General features: G+C 44.8%; 1 protein-coding gene across 1 annotated transcript; it reads right to left on the reverse strand.

The window, feature by feature from the left end:
- Positions 1-528: 528 nt before the first annotated feature.
- Positions 529-17,630, reverse strand: wdr19 (WD repeat domain 19). The gene is made up of 36 exons (XM_030422103.1): positions 17,494-17,630; positions 16,109-16,200; positions 15,920-15,985; positions 15,696-15,821; positions 15,481-15,596; positions 15,264-15,379; positions 13,658-13,738; positions 13,315-13,427; positions 13,041-13,214; positions 12,888-12,958; positions 12,620-12,792; positions 12,344-12,464; positions 12,124-12,230; positions 11,915-12,031; positions 11,264-11,419; positions 10,915-11,062; positions 10,580-10,793; positions 10,317-10,476; positions 10,109-10,219; positions 9,805-9,914; positions 9,624-9,681; positions 8,187-8,327; positions 7,989-8,071; positions 7,815-7,898; positions 7,580-7,726; positions 3,530-3,654; positions 3,241-3,350; positions 3,072-3,140; positions 2,917-2,994; positions 2,241-2,337; positions 2,021-2,145; positions 1,685-1,766; positions 1,432-1,582; positions 1,157-1,280; positions 976-1,052; positions 529-738 (listed from the first exon to the last, which is right to left on the reverse strand). The coding sequence occupies exons 1-36, from the start codon at positions 17,497-17,499 to the stop codon at positions 624-626; spliced, it is 4,044 nt and encodes a 1,347-aa protein (XP_030277963.1). The 5' UTR covers positions 17,500-17,630; the 3' UTR covers positions 529-623.

Below are 17,630 nucleotides of genomic sequence, written 5' to 3' on the forward strand. Positions count from 1 at the left end.
AAAATCACAGTGTTTGCCTGAATTTTTATTTTTATTTTTTTTCAAATTTTCTGTTGATCAACTAATTAATTTATCAGGGCAACTTTTAGTCAGGATAAGGATTTTGTCAGCCTCTTGAAAACATTAATTATACCTTTCAAAGTTCATATTTGACCTTGGGAATCTCAACCTGAGGTCCATTTAGTGGCTTTCCGTCTAATTACACAGTCTTCTTCAGCAGACTCAGTTGTGGTGAAATGATTTATCAAAAATTATTTTATTTTATTTGTCAGACTATACAGTGTAACTCCACAACTCACCGCTACAGTGGAGAGCCCAAAAAAAAATAATAATCAGGAATGGTTCTTTGGATCTTTTTAGTGCTCCCAAAAACTGAAAAATAAACAAATTATAAAGCAGATAACCTGCAGAGAAAGAATAAACAGCTGAGAATTTTCATAGACCAAATTTAATAGTACAGAAATATCTGAAAGTTTACAAAACACATACAAAAAGAAGAATCAATTTAAATACAACATTTCACAAATATACTTTTTCTGTTTGATTTATTATATTTTGTTTGACAGCTTGAAAATGAAAATCTGTCATTGGACTGCCATGACATTTATATACATTGATGATCTTCATTGATCCAGTTCATCAGCCTGCAGGTACGGAGAACAATCAGAGATCTTCTTCACCTGTTGGACACTCAGAGTCTCAGAGCACATGGGACACACTTTCTCCGTCTCCAACAACCTGGACACAAAAACAGATCAGTGTAGATTTGTGATTGAGAACTGATTTTAGTGGTCAGGTCTGATAAGTTAATTTAGTTTTAAACTCCATCGCTCCAACATAGTACATGTATCACATACTGAGTAGTGCTTTCCAACACTTGTAAATGCAATTTGAGGAGTAAAAACAGTGAAGTTGCCCTTTAAGTAAGGGACATTCCCAAGCAATTTTTCAAGGTGGTGTCAAAAATTCACTTACAGATTGAACTGTGAGTACAGAGCCGGAAATTCACAATGAGGACACACAGACCAGTCTTCTTTCAGCATGTGACGACCCTGACAACGAGATCATCTGGTTAAAAATAAAAGTTAAGAAGCCGCTATCTTGTTCGGAAAGAAATATTTTGTGCGTGAATAAGTCGTTGATTGTCTGTTTGTACCGTGGCGATGCAGTAGGGCAGGTTGTTCTTGCAGGAAATGCACAGCAGTTCATTCTGTGGCAGCTGAAAGCCACAGAAGGGACACGGAGTAGTTTCCTCCTCCAGCTCCGATGTGTCTGGACGTCTGTGCACGAGGAGTCAAACAGTAGAGCAGGAGGTCAAAGAGAGGACCAATTGGGCGAGAAGTCAGAATGAAGTACCGATTGTGTGAAAAGGGATGAAAGTCAGGGAAGAGCAGGAGCGGGAGACAAAGAAAACAGGGGGTGTGGACTCACCGAACCATCGCCTCGATCTTCTTCCTGTACTTTGGGTCGATCTCATTTCGGTACTCTGGTCTCATCAGCATGGCGGCGAAGCTGAACGACGAGTTTTTCAGTCCGGCTCGGTGACACTCGATGACCGCTGACGTCAGGATGGGAACAACATCTACACCCAGATGAACACCGTTTAGACTTCTGCTGGACAGTTTTTGACCTTCATTCTTTGAAATTAATTTAATGTTGAACGGTGGGTTCTGTGTTGACTTACGTGCAGGAAACTTGCTGATATTGTTGCTGACACGAATGAGCATGCGAGCCCCCTTCAGGTGGTCTCCCCTCTTCACATGGATCTACATAATAACAACACATCAGTTATCAAGTCAGGAAAACTGCACTCATGCAATTTTAACATTGAGAGGCTTCATCATAGAAAGTAAACAGACATGCCCATCACACTTTATTAACCGTCTAACAAAAGATGCAGCCTGCAGTTGTGCTGACTTTTGTTTTTGTAATTCTGGGCAGTACAGAGCAATCGAGTGTGACCAGTAAATAATCTGCACAATCATTACGGCTGTGTGTGATGGATTTCTGCTGTGCTCACCTTGACCAGTAGGTAGGAGTGGAGGATCATCAGGTTGGTGGCCATCTCAGCGGGGATTTTAATCTTCTGCGCCTGCAGCTCCGTGTACATGCTGAACAGCACGTCATGGGCATTACGGTAGTTCCCTGCAGGAGCAACATGCAAAAACAAACACAATCAGAATACAGAAATGTAGAGAGGCTGTTATTATGTTAATGTTTATTCACAAATGTGTTTGTACCTGCGCACTGCTCTTCTCTGGCGATGATGATGGCGGTGCGAGCAGCCTCCCTGTACTGCTGCAGCGCCATGTACAGACGAAACAGGTACTTGGCGTCCTGAAGAGAGAACGGAAAGGTGAACCAGCCATCAGTTTTGTCTGTCACGCAGGGTCGGATTTACATACATGAATTCACATGATGTAACAGCTGCTGACTTCATTTCACCCACATGCTGTTGTAAAGGTACAGACACAATCACTGACTGGTTTCCTAACACATGTAGATGTAGTCTTTAAAGTGAGAGTGTAAACTGCAGCTTAAGGGAAAAAATCAAAAGCAGTAACGCTCAAAGAAAATAAAATCTTTCCATAACATTTCATGTGACTATTTTAACCCACACATCCACCCGAGAAAATGTAACTATTCAGTTCCCCTTTAGTACCGGCAAATTTGCGACCTTCATCAACAATACAAACAGATTTAAATATAGAATATTGTCTTTTTCAGAATATAGGTAGAAAATTGTGCACATATTAATATAGAAATGAATGGGAGATAAAGTGATGAGAAAGACAAAATTGTATTTAAAAACTGTAACAGTGAATTTATTACAACAAAATGATATTGCTGGGAAAGTCACATCCACATTTGAGACTGAAAAGAGAGAAGGCTTCAGTGTGTCAGTGTATTGATTACCTTGGGCATGCCGTCACTCTCTCCCATCAGGTAATCTATCAGCTGATTGGTCAGAGAACCATCCTTGGCCTGACCCACCTGAAATACAAACACATATTTAGAAAGCACCTCGTCATTTAGTACACGGACTGAGGTATTTAATTGAACACACTCACCGTCTCTATGGCCATCTCGACAGCCACGTTGTCCTCAGTGTTGGGACACTGCAGGAAGTGCTTCAGAGCCTGAGAGATGAAAGAGCGAGTCTGTCAAAGTCAAAAACTGTTTTCAACATTTAAAAAAAAAAAGAGTTTAAAGAATGATTCAGCAAGGGAGAGTTCTTACTCTGCTGTACTGCCCACACTTCTGAAAGAACTTGCCGGCCTGCAGGTGTTTCTTTTCTCCCTCAAAGTAGAGAGCGATGCTCTGGTAGTCCTCCTGCGTCGCCTCAGGACCTGATAAACACACACCGCAGCAGTCAGGAAATGAATATTCAACTTACAGACACCTTTAACTCGCTAGAAAATCATAAGCAAATACTGCAGCAGGGAATAAAGGTCGACCTGTTCAGGATGTTTGTTTCAAATTGCGATAATGTCCTCATGTTTTTAAACACATTCACAGGAAGACTGACCGATGATGTCTGCGTAGACCTCCATCTGTCCGTGCTGCTGCGCCAGCTGGAACGCTTCATCGTTGCACTGAGACAGCACCAGGAAGTGGATGGCTGAGCCGTAGTCGTTCAACAACAAGAAGAACCTGAGACAAGATTAAAAAGAAATAACTTAATGGATTCGAAAGGAAATTGTTGTGTCAGTGCAACAGAAAAGCCAGTAACAACCAGTCACAACCAGTGGGCTCCCTGAGTCAGGAACAGACACTGAGCCCAGTGCAAGACAATAACGATATTAAATATCAGTGAAATATACAAGACATGAAGTGGTTAAGTATTTGGATGACAAAACAAGCAATGTTGAAGACATCACTAGTTGGGAAATTGTAATCAGCATATTCGCATTTTTTTATTTTTTATTTATTTATTTAGCACAATTAAAAAAATACACAAATACTGACAAAGAATACAAATAACATACAGGTCATGAAGAGGCAGAAAACCCAGTAGGCTTATTTGAAGCCTCCACCTAAATAATGTTAAAATTTCACAATATTATAAGGAAACACAAAATTAAAACATGATGAAAAAAAATAATAACGCAGCAGGATTGCAGAAATGTTTTTTCAGTTATTTTTAAAAATAAACATTGTCACCACCGAGAATGGTTAAACAAATGGTCAAATAAGTCACACAGGGACAGAAAATCATTAATAAAAACATAATAAATACAAACAAATTAAAATAACTGAATCATCTGAATGATCCTAGGAGCTATGTTGTCCGGGGCTTAATGCCCCTGGTAGGGTCTCCCAAGGCAAACAGGTCCTAGGTGACGGGTCAGACTAAGGTTCACTCGCCCCTGATGAAAGCAAGAATACCAAGGACGTGCACGTCGCCCGGATCGGCGTCACCGGGGCCCCACCCTCGAGCCAGGCCTGGGGTTGGGGCTCGCAGGCGAGCGCCTGGTGGCCGGGTCTCTGCCCGCGTCGCAGCCCGAACGAGCAACGTGGGCCTGCCCTCCCGTGGGCTCACCACTCGTGGGAGGGTTCAGAAGGGGCCGGTGCAGAGGGATATGGGTGGCGGTCGTGGGCGGGGGCCCCGGCGGCCCAATCCCCAGATGGTGACTCTAGCCATGGGGACATGGAATGTCACCTCACTGGGGGAGAAAGAGCCTGAGCTGGTGCGGGAGGTTGAGCGGTACCGGCTAGAAATAGTTGGGCTCACCTCCACGCACAGCCTGGGCTCTGGAACCCAACTCCTTGAGAGAGGCTGGACTCTCTTCTACTCTGGAGTTGCCCGCGGCGAGAGGCGGCGAGCTGGTGTGGGCTTGCTTATAGCCCCCCAGCTCAGCCGCCATGTGTTGGAGTTCTCCCCGGTGAACGAGAGGGTCGTTTCCCTGCGCCTTCGGGTCGGGGATAGGACTCTCACCGTTGTCTCGGCTTATGGGCCGAACAGCAGTGCAGAATACCTGGCCTTCTTGGAGTCCCTGGGAGGGGTACTGGAGAGTGCTCCAACCGGGGACTCCGTCGTTCTCCTGGGGGACTTCAACGCCCACGTGGGCGATGACAGTGTTACCTGGAGGGGTGTGATTGGGAGGAACGGCCTCCCTGATCTGAACCCGAGTGGTGTTTTGTTACTGGACTTTGTGGTCGTGTCATCTGACCTCCGGCCGTATGTCTTGGACACTCGGGTGAAGAGAGGGGCTGAGCTGTCAACTGATCACCACCTGGTGGTGAGTTGGATCCGCTGGCGGGGGAGGAAGCTGGACAGACCTGGCAGACCCAAACGTATCGTGAAGGTCTGCCGGGAACGTCTGGCAGAACCCTCTGCCAGGGAGATCTTTAACTCCCACCTCCGGGAGAGCTTTGACCAGATCCCGAGGGAGGCTGGGGACATTGAGTCCGAATGGACCATGTTCTCCACCTCCATTGTTGACGCGGCTGTCCGGAGCTGTGGCCGTAAGGTCTCCGGTGCCTGTCACGGCGGCAATCCCCGAACCCGGTGGTGGACCCCGGAAGTAAGGGTTGCTGTCAAGCTGAAGAAGGAGTCCTACCGGGCCTGGCTGGCCCGGGGGACTCCTGAGGCAGCTGACGGGTACCGGCAGGCCAAGCGTGCGGCAGCACGGGCAGTCTCGGAAGCAAAAACTCGGGTCTGGGAAGAGTTCGGGGAGGCCTTGGAGTAGGACTACCGGTCGGCCTCGAAGAAATTCTGGCAAACCATCCGGCGCCTCAGGAGGGGGAAGCAGTCCTCCACCAACACTGTTTACAGTGGAGGTGGGGAGCTGTTGACCTCGACTGGGAACATCGTCGGGCGGTGGAAGGAATACTTCGAGGATCTCCTCAATCCCACTGACACGCCTTCCATAGAGGAAGCAGAGGCTGGGGACTCAGAGGTTGACCCATCCATCACCCAAGCCGAAGTCACTGAGGTAGTCCGTAAGCTCCTCAGTGGCAAAGCACCGGGGGTGGATGAGATCCGCCCTGAGTACCTCAAGTCTCTGGATGTTGTGGGGCTGTCTTGGCTGACACGTCTCTGCAGCATCGCGTGGCAGTCGGGGACAGTGCCTCTGGACTGGCAGACCTGGGTGGTGGTCCCCCTATTTAAAAAGGGGGACCGGAGGGTGTGTTCCAACTATCGGGGGATCACACTCCTCAGCCTCCCCGGGAAAGTCTATTCCAGGGTACTGGAGAGGAGAATTCGGCCGATAGTCGAACCTCGGATCCAGGAGGAACAATGCGGTTTTCGTCCTGGCCGTGGAACACTGGACCAGCTTTATACCCTCCGCAGGGTGCTCGAGGGTTCATGGGAGTTTGCCCAACCAGTCCACATGTGTTTTGTGGACTTGGAGAAGGCATTCGACCGTGTCCCTCGTGGCATACTGTGGGGGGTGCTCCGGGAGTACGGGGTCGGAGGCCCTCTGTTAAGGGCCGTACGGTCCCTGTACTGCTGGAGCAGGAGCTTGGTTCGCATTGCCGGCAGTAAGTCAGACCTGTTCCCAGTGCATGTTGGACTCCGGCAGGGCTGCCCTTTGTCACCTAGGCGCAGCCACGGGCCGGAGGGGATCTGGTTCGGGAGCCAATGGATCTCATCTCTGCTTTTCGCGGATGATGTGGTCTTGTTGGCTCCTTCGAGCCGGGACCTCCAGCATGTCCTGGGGCGGTTTGCAGGGATGAGAATCAGCACCTCCAAATCCGAGGCCATGGTTCTCGACCGGAAAAAGGTGGCCTGCTCCCTCCAGGTGGGAGGAGAGTTCCTGCCTCAAGTGGAGGAGTTTAAGTATCTTGGGGTCTTGTTCACGAGTGAGGGAAGGATGGAGCGTGAGATTGACAGACGGATCGGTGCAGCGGCCGCAGTAATGCGGTCTTTGTATCGGTCTGTCGTGGTGAAGAGAGAGCTGAGCCGAAAGGCGAAGCTCTCGATTTACCAGTCAATCTACGTTCCGACCCTCACCTATGGCCATGAACTTTGGGTCATGACCGAAAGAATAAGATCCCGGATACAAGCGGCCGAAATAAGTTTCCTCCGCAGGGTGGCAGGGCGCTCCCTTAGAGATAGGGTGAAGAGCTCTGTCACCCGGGAGGAGCTCAGAGTAGAGCCGCTGCTCCTCCACATCGAGAGGAGCCAGCAAAGGTGGCTCGGGCATCTGTTTCGGATGCCCCCGGGACGCCTCCCTCGGGAGGTGGTCTTGGCATGTCCCTCCGGGAGGAGACCCCGAGGAAGACCCAGGACACGCTGGTGTGACTATGTCGCTCAGCTGGCCTGGGAACGCCTTGGGGTCCTCCCGGAAGAGCTGGAGGCAGTATCCGGGGAGAGGGAAGTCTGGGTGTCCCTGCTCAGGCAGCTGCCCCCGCGACCCGGCCCCGGATAAGCGGATGAAAATGGATGGATGGATGGATGGATGGATGAATCATTAAAAGTCTCAAGTTCATAAAATTTAACAAATCATTTTAGAAGTTCAATGTTGATGATGGTTATATTTTAGACTCTCGATACAAATGCCCCATTAGAAAAGTACAAAACCATTTGTTTGTGGTTGTTTGTGTACACCTGTGCTCTCGTTTCGCCTACCTGGCAACCATCTTTGCTCCCTCGATGCTCTGTGTCTCCCTTACGATGCGCACAGCGTCCTCTGGGTTGTTCAGGTGGTCCAGCAGCACACGGATCATGTTGTCCCAGTCTTTGGCGCTCTCGTACGCTTGTGCGGCTTCCTTATACCTGGTTTCCACACAGTACACGTTAACATCGGTTCCTCCTTTTGAGTTCACCATCTTAAACGCTTCAGACTTTCACAGTGATAACCTACTTGCCGTCCGCCTCCTTGGCCTTAGCGTACTGCAGGTGGATCTTAGGAGAGGAGACGTGTGGGAGCAGCTCCCCCACCTTCGCCCTGCGAGAGGAATGACAATAAAGTAGAATTTGAAGCGGAGGAGAGAAACTAGCAGGTGTGAGTGTTGGCGTGTGTTGATGTTTGGCTCACCAGTTCTTGCACCGAATGTAGACCGATGCAGCTTTGTCATAATACTGGCCTTTTTCATAGAGCTGAGCAGCTTCAGAGAATTGCTGCAAAGGAGCAAATAAAACCACAGAAGAAGACATGAACAAAAGGACATAATTAATGCTACAGTGCTCTAGATATATGAACACATATTATTCAGGGTATATCGCTGTCTTCTACCTTCATGCTCTCCAGTATGGCTCCACATTCCTTCTTCAGGACTCTGTTCGGGTGCTGAATCGCCTGAGCGGCTCCTCTCCTGATGTCGCCCATCCTGATGGACATCCTGGCTACACCTGCCTGACACGCCTCGTCATGCTCCTGGAACAACACAGCGAGGCGTAGATGGAGGACGGTGGGGACAGTGAGAGGAGGTGACGTCAGACTGGAACCTTAAATGTTTATACAAAACTAAATATCTCTGTCTGCTCGGTATTCTAACAGAGCGGAAAGGACAACCAACTGTGGACAGGAGATAATACTCTGGTATTTTAAGCTAGAAGCAGAACTGGACGTCCATTACTTATTAAAGATTGTTTTCCGCGATCATTCAAACACATTTCCTGAAACTTAATCTCAGTTTCTCAATACACTAAACACAAAACTGAAAACAGTTTACAACCTTCTCTTGCTAAAAATGAAACAGTGCACCCAAAACCATGTTCTCGCTTGTCACAAACACGATTCTCTCCACCAAAAACAATACACACAGCTTCACATTGTGGTGATTGTGTTTTGCCAGTTGAGTTTTGAACAGTTCAGAGGTGAGTTTTGCAAAAAACAGAATTTTCTATTTGAGTGAAAACAGTGAAACTATGCTTAGAGTTTGGCAGACTGGAGATCTCATCAACAATGGTGAAGCTATGATTCTTTGTCCTACAGCAGCTTGGTATCCTACTAACAATGTTTATAAATAATAGCACCTTTCAAACAAATCAAAAGTGTTTTACCAGTGATTGAAAAAAACAAAAACATTTGTTTTACTGCAATAAAATGAGTATCTAAAATAAAAGATAAACATTAATAGATAAAAAATAAAACAAAATTGAATATAACGTTAACAACAACAATAAACAGTAAAATATAGATACAAAAGAAAACATAGTTATGATTAAAACAAAATGAATATAAACAATCCACAAACTAGAAAATTACACAACACTAAATTAAAGCCAGACTGAATAGAAAGGGTTTCAGCTTTTACGTTTAAAAGTATCAATCAATTTAAAGAATCGCCTGCATAAAATTATTGATGAATGATTCAGATTAACAAGCTTGTGGGGTCACATGTGGTGAGTACCGTGACAAAAACAAACTTGGTCACACTTTCTATGGAGGTACCTTTATATCTTTAAAGCATTCAGTTTTGATAGTTATAATGTTTTGAGTAGATGTTGACTCAGATTCTTTTTTCAAAGACTTTTGTCACTCCTATAAAGTATTATGAATGCTGAACCTGTAACATCATATGTAATACTTTACAAATCTTGCTATAGGTTTTCATGCATGATGCATGAGTTTTATTAAGGCTTATAAATCCACTTTAACGTCTCTCGAATGTGCTTATAATGCATTATAGACATCATGTTCATGGTCAAACGAATATATTGCACTCACTTTGTTATTGTGGGTCATGCCTTTTTCGTAGTGTGCCAGAGCATTCACATAGTCTCCACTACAGAGAGAGAGGGAGAGAGAGATTTAGATAGAGTGTAGATCAGGATTAGGCCTACTGAATGTGTGTGTGTGTGTGTGTGTGTGTGTGTGTGTGTGTGTGTGTGTGCGCGCGCGCAATTACATGAACTCCAGATGGACGGCGTATTCTTTGGAGATGAAGGAAATTTGGTCTTCTGCTAACCTCTTCGCTAACATAAGAGCGCTGTCCCAGTGCAACAGGTCTCTCCTCATCTAAAACACACACACACACACACACACACACACACACACACACACACACACACTTAATGCAGTCTAATGCAGAATGGTAAAGAATTAATTGATTACATTTGATAAAAGACACAAGTGGTCAGCCTTGGTCTCTTACACACAGAAACAGATGCATACACAGATTGTTTAGTCTTAAACTGAGTGTATGTTTTTACCTCCAGGGCAGCGATTGGGTAGCTCGAGGACAGATACAGGTCCTGAGCCAGGTTGTAGTCACCTAGAAACATGGCCAAATGTCCTGCCCGTAAATTCATGTCCTCTCTACCCTGGACAGAGAGAGAGAGGGAGGGTGAGTGTATCAGAACTGTCAGCGTAAGACTGAGACAATGTCTCTCTGAACTGTGGTTTGTGTGTGTTTTGTACCTGGATGCCCTGCAGTGACAGGACCATGGCCACATTGCCACTCATTCGGTAGACCTGGATAGCCAGCTCCACCTCCATGTGGACCAGACAGGCTTTGCCAAGCTCTGCCCAGTCTGAGTTACTACCTGCCAACTTACACAGATCCAAGGCTTCATGGAACCTGGACAGAAATAATAAACACATATATATGAATATTATTCACCTCTACAACTATCAAACTTCTTTCTCCAAGTAAGATTTTTCACATTTTTAGCACCCCTAACCTCTTGAGCTTGAGCGCCTGGCCGAGCTGCTTGCTGAGCTCTGGAGGTGAATCAGACGATGTGCTGGTGGAGTGCTTGAGGAAGGAGTGTGTGCTCAGAGTCACTTCACTGGTCTTGCCGCTTGCTGTCTGACAAGTAAGATCCCCATTGTGCAAGAGCAAAGGCTTCTGGGAGAAGAGAAGCGGGGTGCTCCCCACCAGCACCACCCGCGGGCCTGGGCAGGCAGAAATAAAAGTTCAAATTAATGCCCCCCGACATTGATACCCCGGGATTATGGTAGCATGACTATTTTAACCTGATTTTTGCGTTGCGTTTGCATTTTTTAATCCCCCTACCATATATGGTGGTTTTATGCAGAGCGTACGTATAGACCTTGTCATCGTCGTAAGCTACAAACACTCCTCTGTCAGCGTGCCAGTTGTCCCACAGCACTCCTGTGATAGTCGGAGAGAAGTTGGGCAGCTCAGAGCAGGAGTCTGTGGCCTATATTGGACAAACACAAACACACACACAAAATTAGTGTAATTCCCATCTTCTCTTGAGGTGATATTTCATCACTGTGTATCTAATTGATTGTCTTTAATCAGAGTGCAAAGGACCTCAGAGTTCACTATGTGTGTGTGTGTGTGCTGTATGTTTAGCTGTACGCGTGCATAGATGTGCCATGTGACCGTATGTACTGACGCTTGCAGTGGAGAGCAGGAAGCCGCCGTTCTTGTCGTCGATGAAGACCAGCCGCGTGCCATTTAGGTCCGGGAACACCTTCCTCACACTGACTGAGTGGCTGTAGCTGCTCACAGTTGTCCAGTCCTCCACCAACACACACGACACATTGCCTGACTGAGAAACAGACAGAGAGAGAGGGGATAATGGTCATCTGGAAAAGAGAGGCAGGGAGAAAGGGAGATGGGAAGGGAAGATAATGAAAAGAGATGACAACTGAGTGTGGGGAAAGCATGAGACAAACTGTTGAAGGGAATGTTACCAGCGAAAGGGAGAAAGACTTTGAGCACAATAAATCAACGAAATCAAAATACATGAATAAAAACTTGGTGTCACAAGTTTTGTGTGGCAACTTTCATATTCTAATTACCATGTATGGCTTTTTTGGGTTAGACGAAGAAACTATAACTAGATCACTTAACAGTCAAGATTGACCTGATCTGTGGTGATGAAATAACAATATACAGTTCTATACAGAACAAATATCAGTTACTCTCTTGTTAACTAGCTTCCAGATAAACCTATACGTTCACTCAATCTACAGAGAAAACGGGACTTCAAAAAATAGACTTGGTCGTGGTCTGACTGAAGTGAGGGTGGGCTGAGCCTTACGTCTGTGCCATAGTAGAGGAAGTCAGCGGTGAGGGCGTGGCAAAGGATCCGACCTTTTCTGTCATCGTCTGGAAACAACTTCATCTGTTTCTTCTCCTCCTGGTCTCTACCTTCAATCTACATTTACACACACAGATACACAAACAAAAACTCAACCCTCATTCACTGGTCAATAAAAAAACAGAAACAAAGACATGTAGATGACTCACCATGTGCAGCTGCACTTTTCCCTCAAACAGCGCTGCTGCATAGTCTGCATTAAGGCACATGCTGGCTATCGTCCCCAGATACTCAATGTCCTTCAGCTTGTTAAAGCCTGAGTGGCAAACAAAGCAGTTAAGTGATACTTATTCATCCATTCATACAAGGTTCAACAAATACCAACACACCACAGAACCTGGCTGACACATCACATACACACACACCCACCAGGTTCGTGATCTACAAGGGCGTAGAACCAGGCTCTGTTGTTCATTCCCACAGCCACATGGTACGGTCCCATCGCAATGAACGTAGGCTCGACTTCCACTTCTATGGCAACGGGACTCTCCTAAGAAGCATACAGCACCAAAGATGAATAAAAATATCTTTTTAATCTAGTATTAATGTATTGTAATGTAAAATCATCTAATATGAGCACAGGTTTATGATTTAATATTTAGTGTGTTTGTGTGTGTGTGTGTGTGTGTGTGTGTGTGTCCTCACCCCTTCCACCTGGTTGGAAACGGTGACCTCCAGCAGGGAGGTGAGGTAGGCCAGCCGGGTACCGAAGCTGTCCCCCAGGATGGGCAGCTTGGTCAGGAAGACGTGCAGCGTCCCTTTCTGTGTGGAAACCGCCAACAGCTGGCCGTCGTCTGTCCAGCACAGCTGGTCTAGACCTGCGGGAGGAGAGAAAGAGGCAGATGAAGGAGAACTGGGCAGTGCATTAAACATGGCCCTCTGACAGCATGGACAGAAAAGAGGACTGTCTCACCTTTGGTCTCATCATCCAGCCGAACTACATTGCTGATATCTTTGAGCTCAGACAGCTCGTGGATCTTAATGCTGCAACAAGAAACACAGGAATTTCTGTTTTTCACTTTCGCAAAAAGTGTGCGCTTTGCTTCTTTTTTAAGCTTGAGCGTACCTGTTGTCCCCGCAGGAGGCAGCCTTGTTTACCGCTGGCGAGATGGCCACACTGTTGAGACTATCTTTGTGGTTGTGAGCCTGATAGAGCTCCTGCCCAATCTCCCTGATGTGGGTGGAAATAACCACAAAGTACCCATGGGAGAAGCCAATCAGAATATACCCGTCACCATACCTGGAAGGGACACACAGAGGAAGAGAATTAATCTCAGTACAAATATCTCAGGGTCATATTTCCATAACAGCTTTGGTCAGTGTGTGATGATGTTCAGTACCAGCGGTAGGACACAATGTGTCCGTAATGACGCTGGAAGGTCAATTCTATCCGGTTTTCAGGGTCCAAAACATTAAAAAGCATCAGGATCTTCTTTTCAACAGACAGACTCACCTAAAGGGTCAATATAAGCAGGGAACAATGATTTCAAATAAGCAAATTTAAATTTGTAATGGTGAACAGATTTGCACACAGAAATTACACAGCCAAGGGTGAATATGAATGAAGTAAACAGCTTAAACTACAATGAAGACAAGACACACAATGTGAACTTGTTGTAATAAATGTGCCAAAAACGATTTAGTGTGACTATATGAAAAACTGGTAAAAAAAGACAAACTTACAGTGTTCTCCCCTTGAGCGGACCTTTCATCCGTCTTCATGGCAGAAAAGCAAATCTCAGCGGGTTCACCGCGGAGTGTTGTCTGGCAAAACAAGAGAAAGGCTGTCATGACACCTGTTGGCTGTCAAGTTCTCAGCTTTTATCTGTTTAACTTGCACTTCTTTATCAGATACAGACAGATACCATACTTGCGTTTGCTCGTAATGTGAGTGACCAAAGAAGACAATTAAACATTTGTGACTGTACTTATTTCACTTCCACCTGTTTGAACTGAGTAGTTACATGGCCAAGGCAATACATTAAATGTCTGTTTATTATAATGCAGGTCAAGGTGTTATATGAATACTTTGAAAGTATCCAAACATTTAATCTACAGAGAAATGCACACAGCCCATATTCACATACTGTGTCTTTAAATACATTTAAACTATACAGTCACTGCTCTCAGAAATGCCTTAAAGGAGAACTTCGGTCGATTTAAACATGCAGCTTCATTGCTCAAGCAACCCTTGACTTGCGAGTACCGAAGACGCGAACAAATTTGGTCCAGCCATTACAGAGCTCCGTAAACGGAGATGTAGCATTGAACGCTAACAGCATGGGGTCAGAACTTTACACTGTGTTTTAAGCATCTTAACATGCTCCACATCTCACACCAAAAGTTATGCAACATCAGCAGACACCTTAGCACACAGCACTGTAGCGTGTATGACTCAAAATGAATAAAAAAGTAGTTAAAATAGTGTGTTTGTGCAAGCAGCTACTTACCTGTTTGTTGACATCCGTGCCTTCCGGTAGCTAGACCAAACTAGCATATCCATCGAGTGTGCACTTAACAGGCTTAACAGGCTATTGTAAGGCTCATGGCTCATGACAGGCTGTAACATGGACATGTACATTATGAACATAAACACGAAAATGCTGGAATACGTTTCCGTCTCCGCCAGTGAGGGAGTGAGCGCACGCTCGACGGATTGACTAGTTTGGTCTAGCTACCGGAACACACGGATGTCAACAAACAGGTAAGTAGCTCCTTGCACAAACACACTGTTTTAACTACTTTTTTATTCAGTTTGAGTCATACACGCTACAGTGCTGTGTGCTAAGGTGTCTGCTGATGTTGCATAACTTTTGGTGTGAGATGTGGAGCATGTTAAGACGGTTAAAACACAGTGTGAAGTTCTGACCCCATGCTGTTAGCGTTCAATGCTACACCTCCGTTCACGGAGCTCTGTAATGGCTGGACCAAATTTGTTCGCGTCTTCGGTACTGGCAAGTCAAGGGTAGCTTGAGCAATGAAGCTGCATGCTTAAATCGACCGAAGTTCTCCTTTAAGCACGACCATGGTTGCAAAAAAACAGTCAGAACTGATGCGATACAATTTGAGCAGTGCCTGCTCAGGCCTGTGAGACCTGACCAATCAGAGCAGATGGGGCTTTTCAGGAGGGGGGCCTTAAAGAGACATATTATTTTCTTTATGTAAAAGTATGTAGACATTACAGTATTTAGCAGAAACCTGAAAATGAACATAATATTGGACCTTTAATAAGGTCAACAGTATTTGTGCTGCCTGTGTGTTTATGCCCTCAATAAGTATGTCTGACTACCTGTCTGATGGTGTCTCCCTCATGATTGCTGATGCTAAGAGTGTTATCTTCACTTCCCAGTGCCAGTAGATTCTGATTACTCCAGCACCCACAGGTGATCTTCTTTGTATGTTTGCCTAACATTTGTGGAGAGAGAGGGAGAGGCAGTCTGTAAAACAGAAGTGAGCGTAGACATAACATAACAAAATCATGTGCAGTGGTGTCGTATGTGTTTTACCCAGTACAGGGATCTTGCGTGAGGTCTGCTGATTGTAAATCAAAAGGTTCCCCTTGACTGTCCCCACTGCCAACAGTGGGCCCGTCCTCGACCACAAGATGAAGGACATATGATCTCTGTTGAAACAAACAACAGCAAGAAACAAGTATTACAAGTGATAAACAATTATTTCACAGCAACTGAGCTCTTTGGAACATGTACCATGCTTGTCGTACCTCATGCCACTCTCAATCTGGGACGTTTTATTGACACTGGCATCCCATAGGTAGATGGAACTAGATTTTGCAGCTATCACTGCCAAAATGTCCCCATCTTTATCCCAGTCCATTCCCACACAGTGACTGAGGAGAGCAGGAGAAAGAGAAAGATTTAGCAGACTTATTTAACAGTGAGTGAGCTGAAGATAAAAACTGGGTCAGCATTTTGGTCTTCAAATTACCCAGGCAGGTTAAGTTCAGTCCACTTGTGTCCATGTCGATCAAATACTTTCACTGAGTTGTCCTGTCTGTATGATTAGAGATGTCACCAACAATTTAAGTAATGTACTGATATAAATCTTGTATAAATGGAAGCAGATTACCACACAGTTTTCTTCAGGCTACGCTTTCTACGACAACAGTTTACTCACCCTGCAACAGCGATGTAATTACCAAGGCTTTTCTGCCATTTATACAGTAGGCTAGAACCTGCCCAGGCTTTGTCATCGAGGACGAAAACGCTCTGTGGACACAAAGATTGTATTTTAAGAATGTTTTATTTTTTGTTAAAACACACACACACATACGTAAAATGTTCATGGCATCAAGAGTGGAATACCAATAACATAGGCGCCAATTCAATAATAATAGTTGCAACTCATTTCAACCAGAAAAACTGCTTAATGTCAGCTGTATCTGGACACTGGACTTTGCTGCTTAAGAAACACCATTCATTTCAGTATTATTATTATATATAGCCTATATATTTTTTTTACATGAAATCATCCATATCTAATTGTTAATTACTTTTAAGCTCTTTTTGTCTGTGTCGTTTTGAGGGTCGTTCTTACCTAAAAGTAAAGATATTGTGATAAAACATTACTTTGGTAAAAGTAAAAGTCATCAATATGAATAGCTAGTACTTGAGTAAAAGTCTTAAAGAATCTGACATTAAAGTATCAAATGTACAAATAAAAGTAAATTATACGTATATTCACATGTAATTATATACTGTATACGATGGGTCAACTGAACTATTGTTCTGGACAATTATTGGATCTGATATTAAAAACGTTCTAACCAGAAAATTGATCAGAATCAGTTGATTTTGATTGCTGGCAAAAATAAATCAGTTTCAAAATTTGTACTTGGCTCGTATGCAGCAATCAGGACTCTGCAGAGAAACTAATTACTAAAGTTATCAAATAAATGCAGTGAAGTAATAAGTACAATATTTGTCTCCAAAATGTAGTGAAGTGGAAGAGCATAGTAGCAATAAATGGAAATACTCAAGTAAAGTGCAAGTACCTCGGCATTGTAGGCTACCTCAGTACAGTACTTGAGTAAATCTACTTAGTAAGATTTTGTTTTTTAAGACAGGCCACTCTTGACTGACTTATTGAGTTTTAATCACAGATCTTGTTTAAGACATTACCTGGAAAGTCCTTTTATTTAACAATACTAAGAAAAATGTCAAGCAAGTATATGTCTATAGCATTTGTGGAGATAGATGGCAACACCCACTGCAAAACAATATGCATTATGTGCAACAGGTGTCGAGTAGAATGCGGAATCTAAACCTGTAAGACATTACCTTACTTCAAGCGGTTGCCTCCCAGGCAGCTGGTTTACCACATGTAAAACGTTAACATTACATTAGCTCGCTGTTAGTTGCCTAACTACTAAACGCAACCGTTAGCATGTAGCTAGCTCAGCTAGCTGGCTGATGCTCTTAATGTCATTAAAAACAACACTGGAATCGTAAAAACAGAAGCAACGTGATGCCGGATTGTTAAATGAGTGCGCTGGTACCAACCTTCATCCTGACGGCGTTCAATCGCTTTAACTTTGAATCATTTTTCTATGTTTAAAGTATCTTCGACATGACCGTTGTGTGTATCCCACAATGCTTCACTCTGAAGCGTCTGCAGAAGCTACGGCGATGTCATAGCA

Source organism: Sparus aurata, chromosome 1, assembly GCF_900880675.1.
Source record: "Sparus aurata chromosome 1, fSpaAur1.1, whole genome shotgun sequence".
NCBI lineage: Eukaryota > Metazoa > Chordata > Actinopteri > Spariformes > Sparidae > Sparus > Sparus aurata.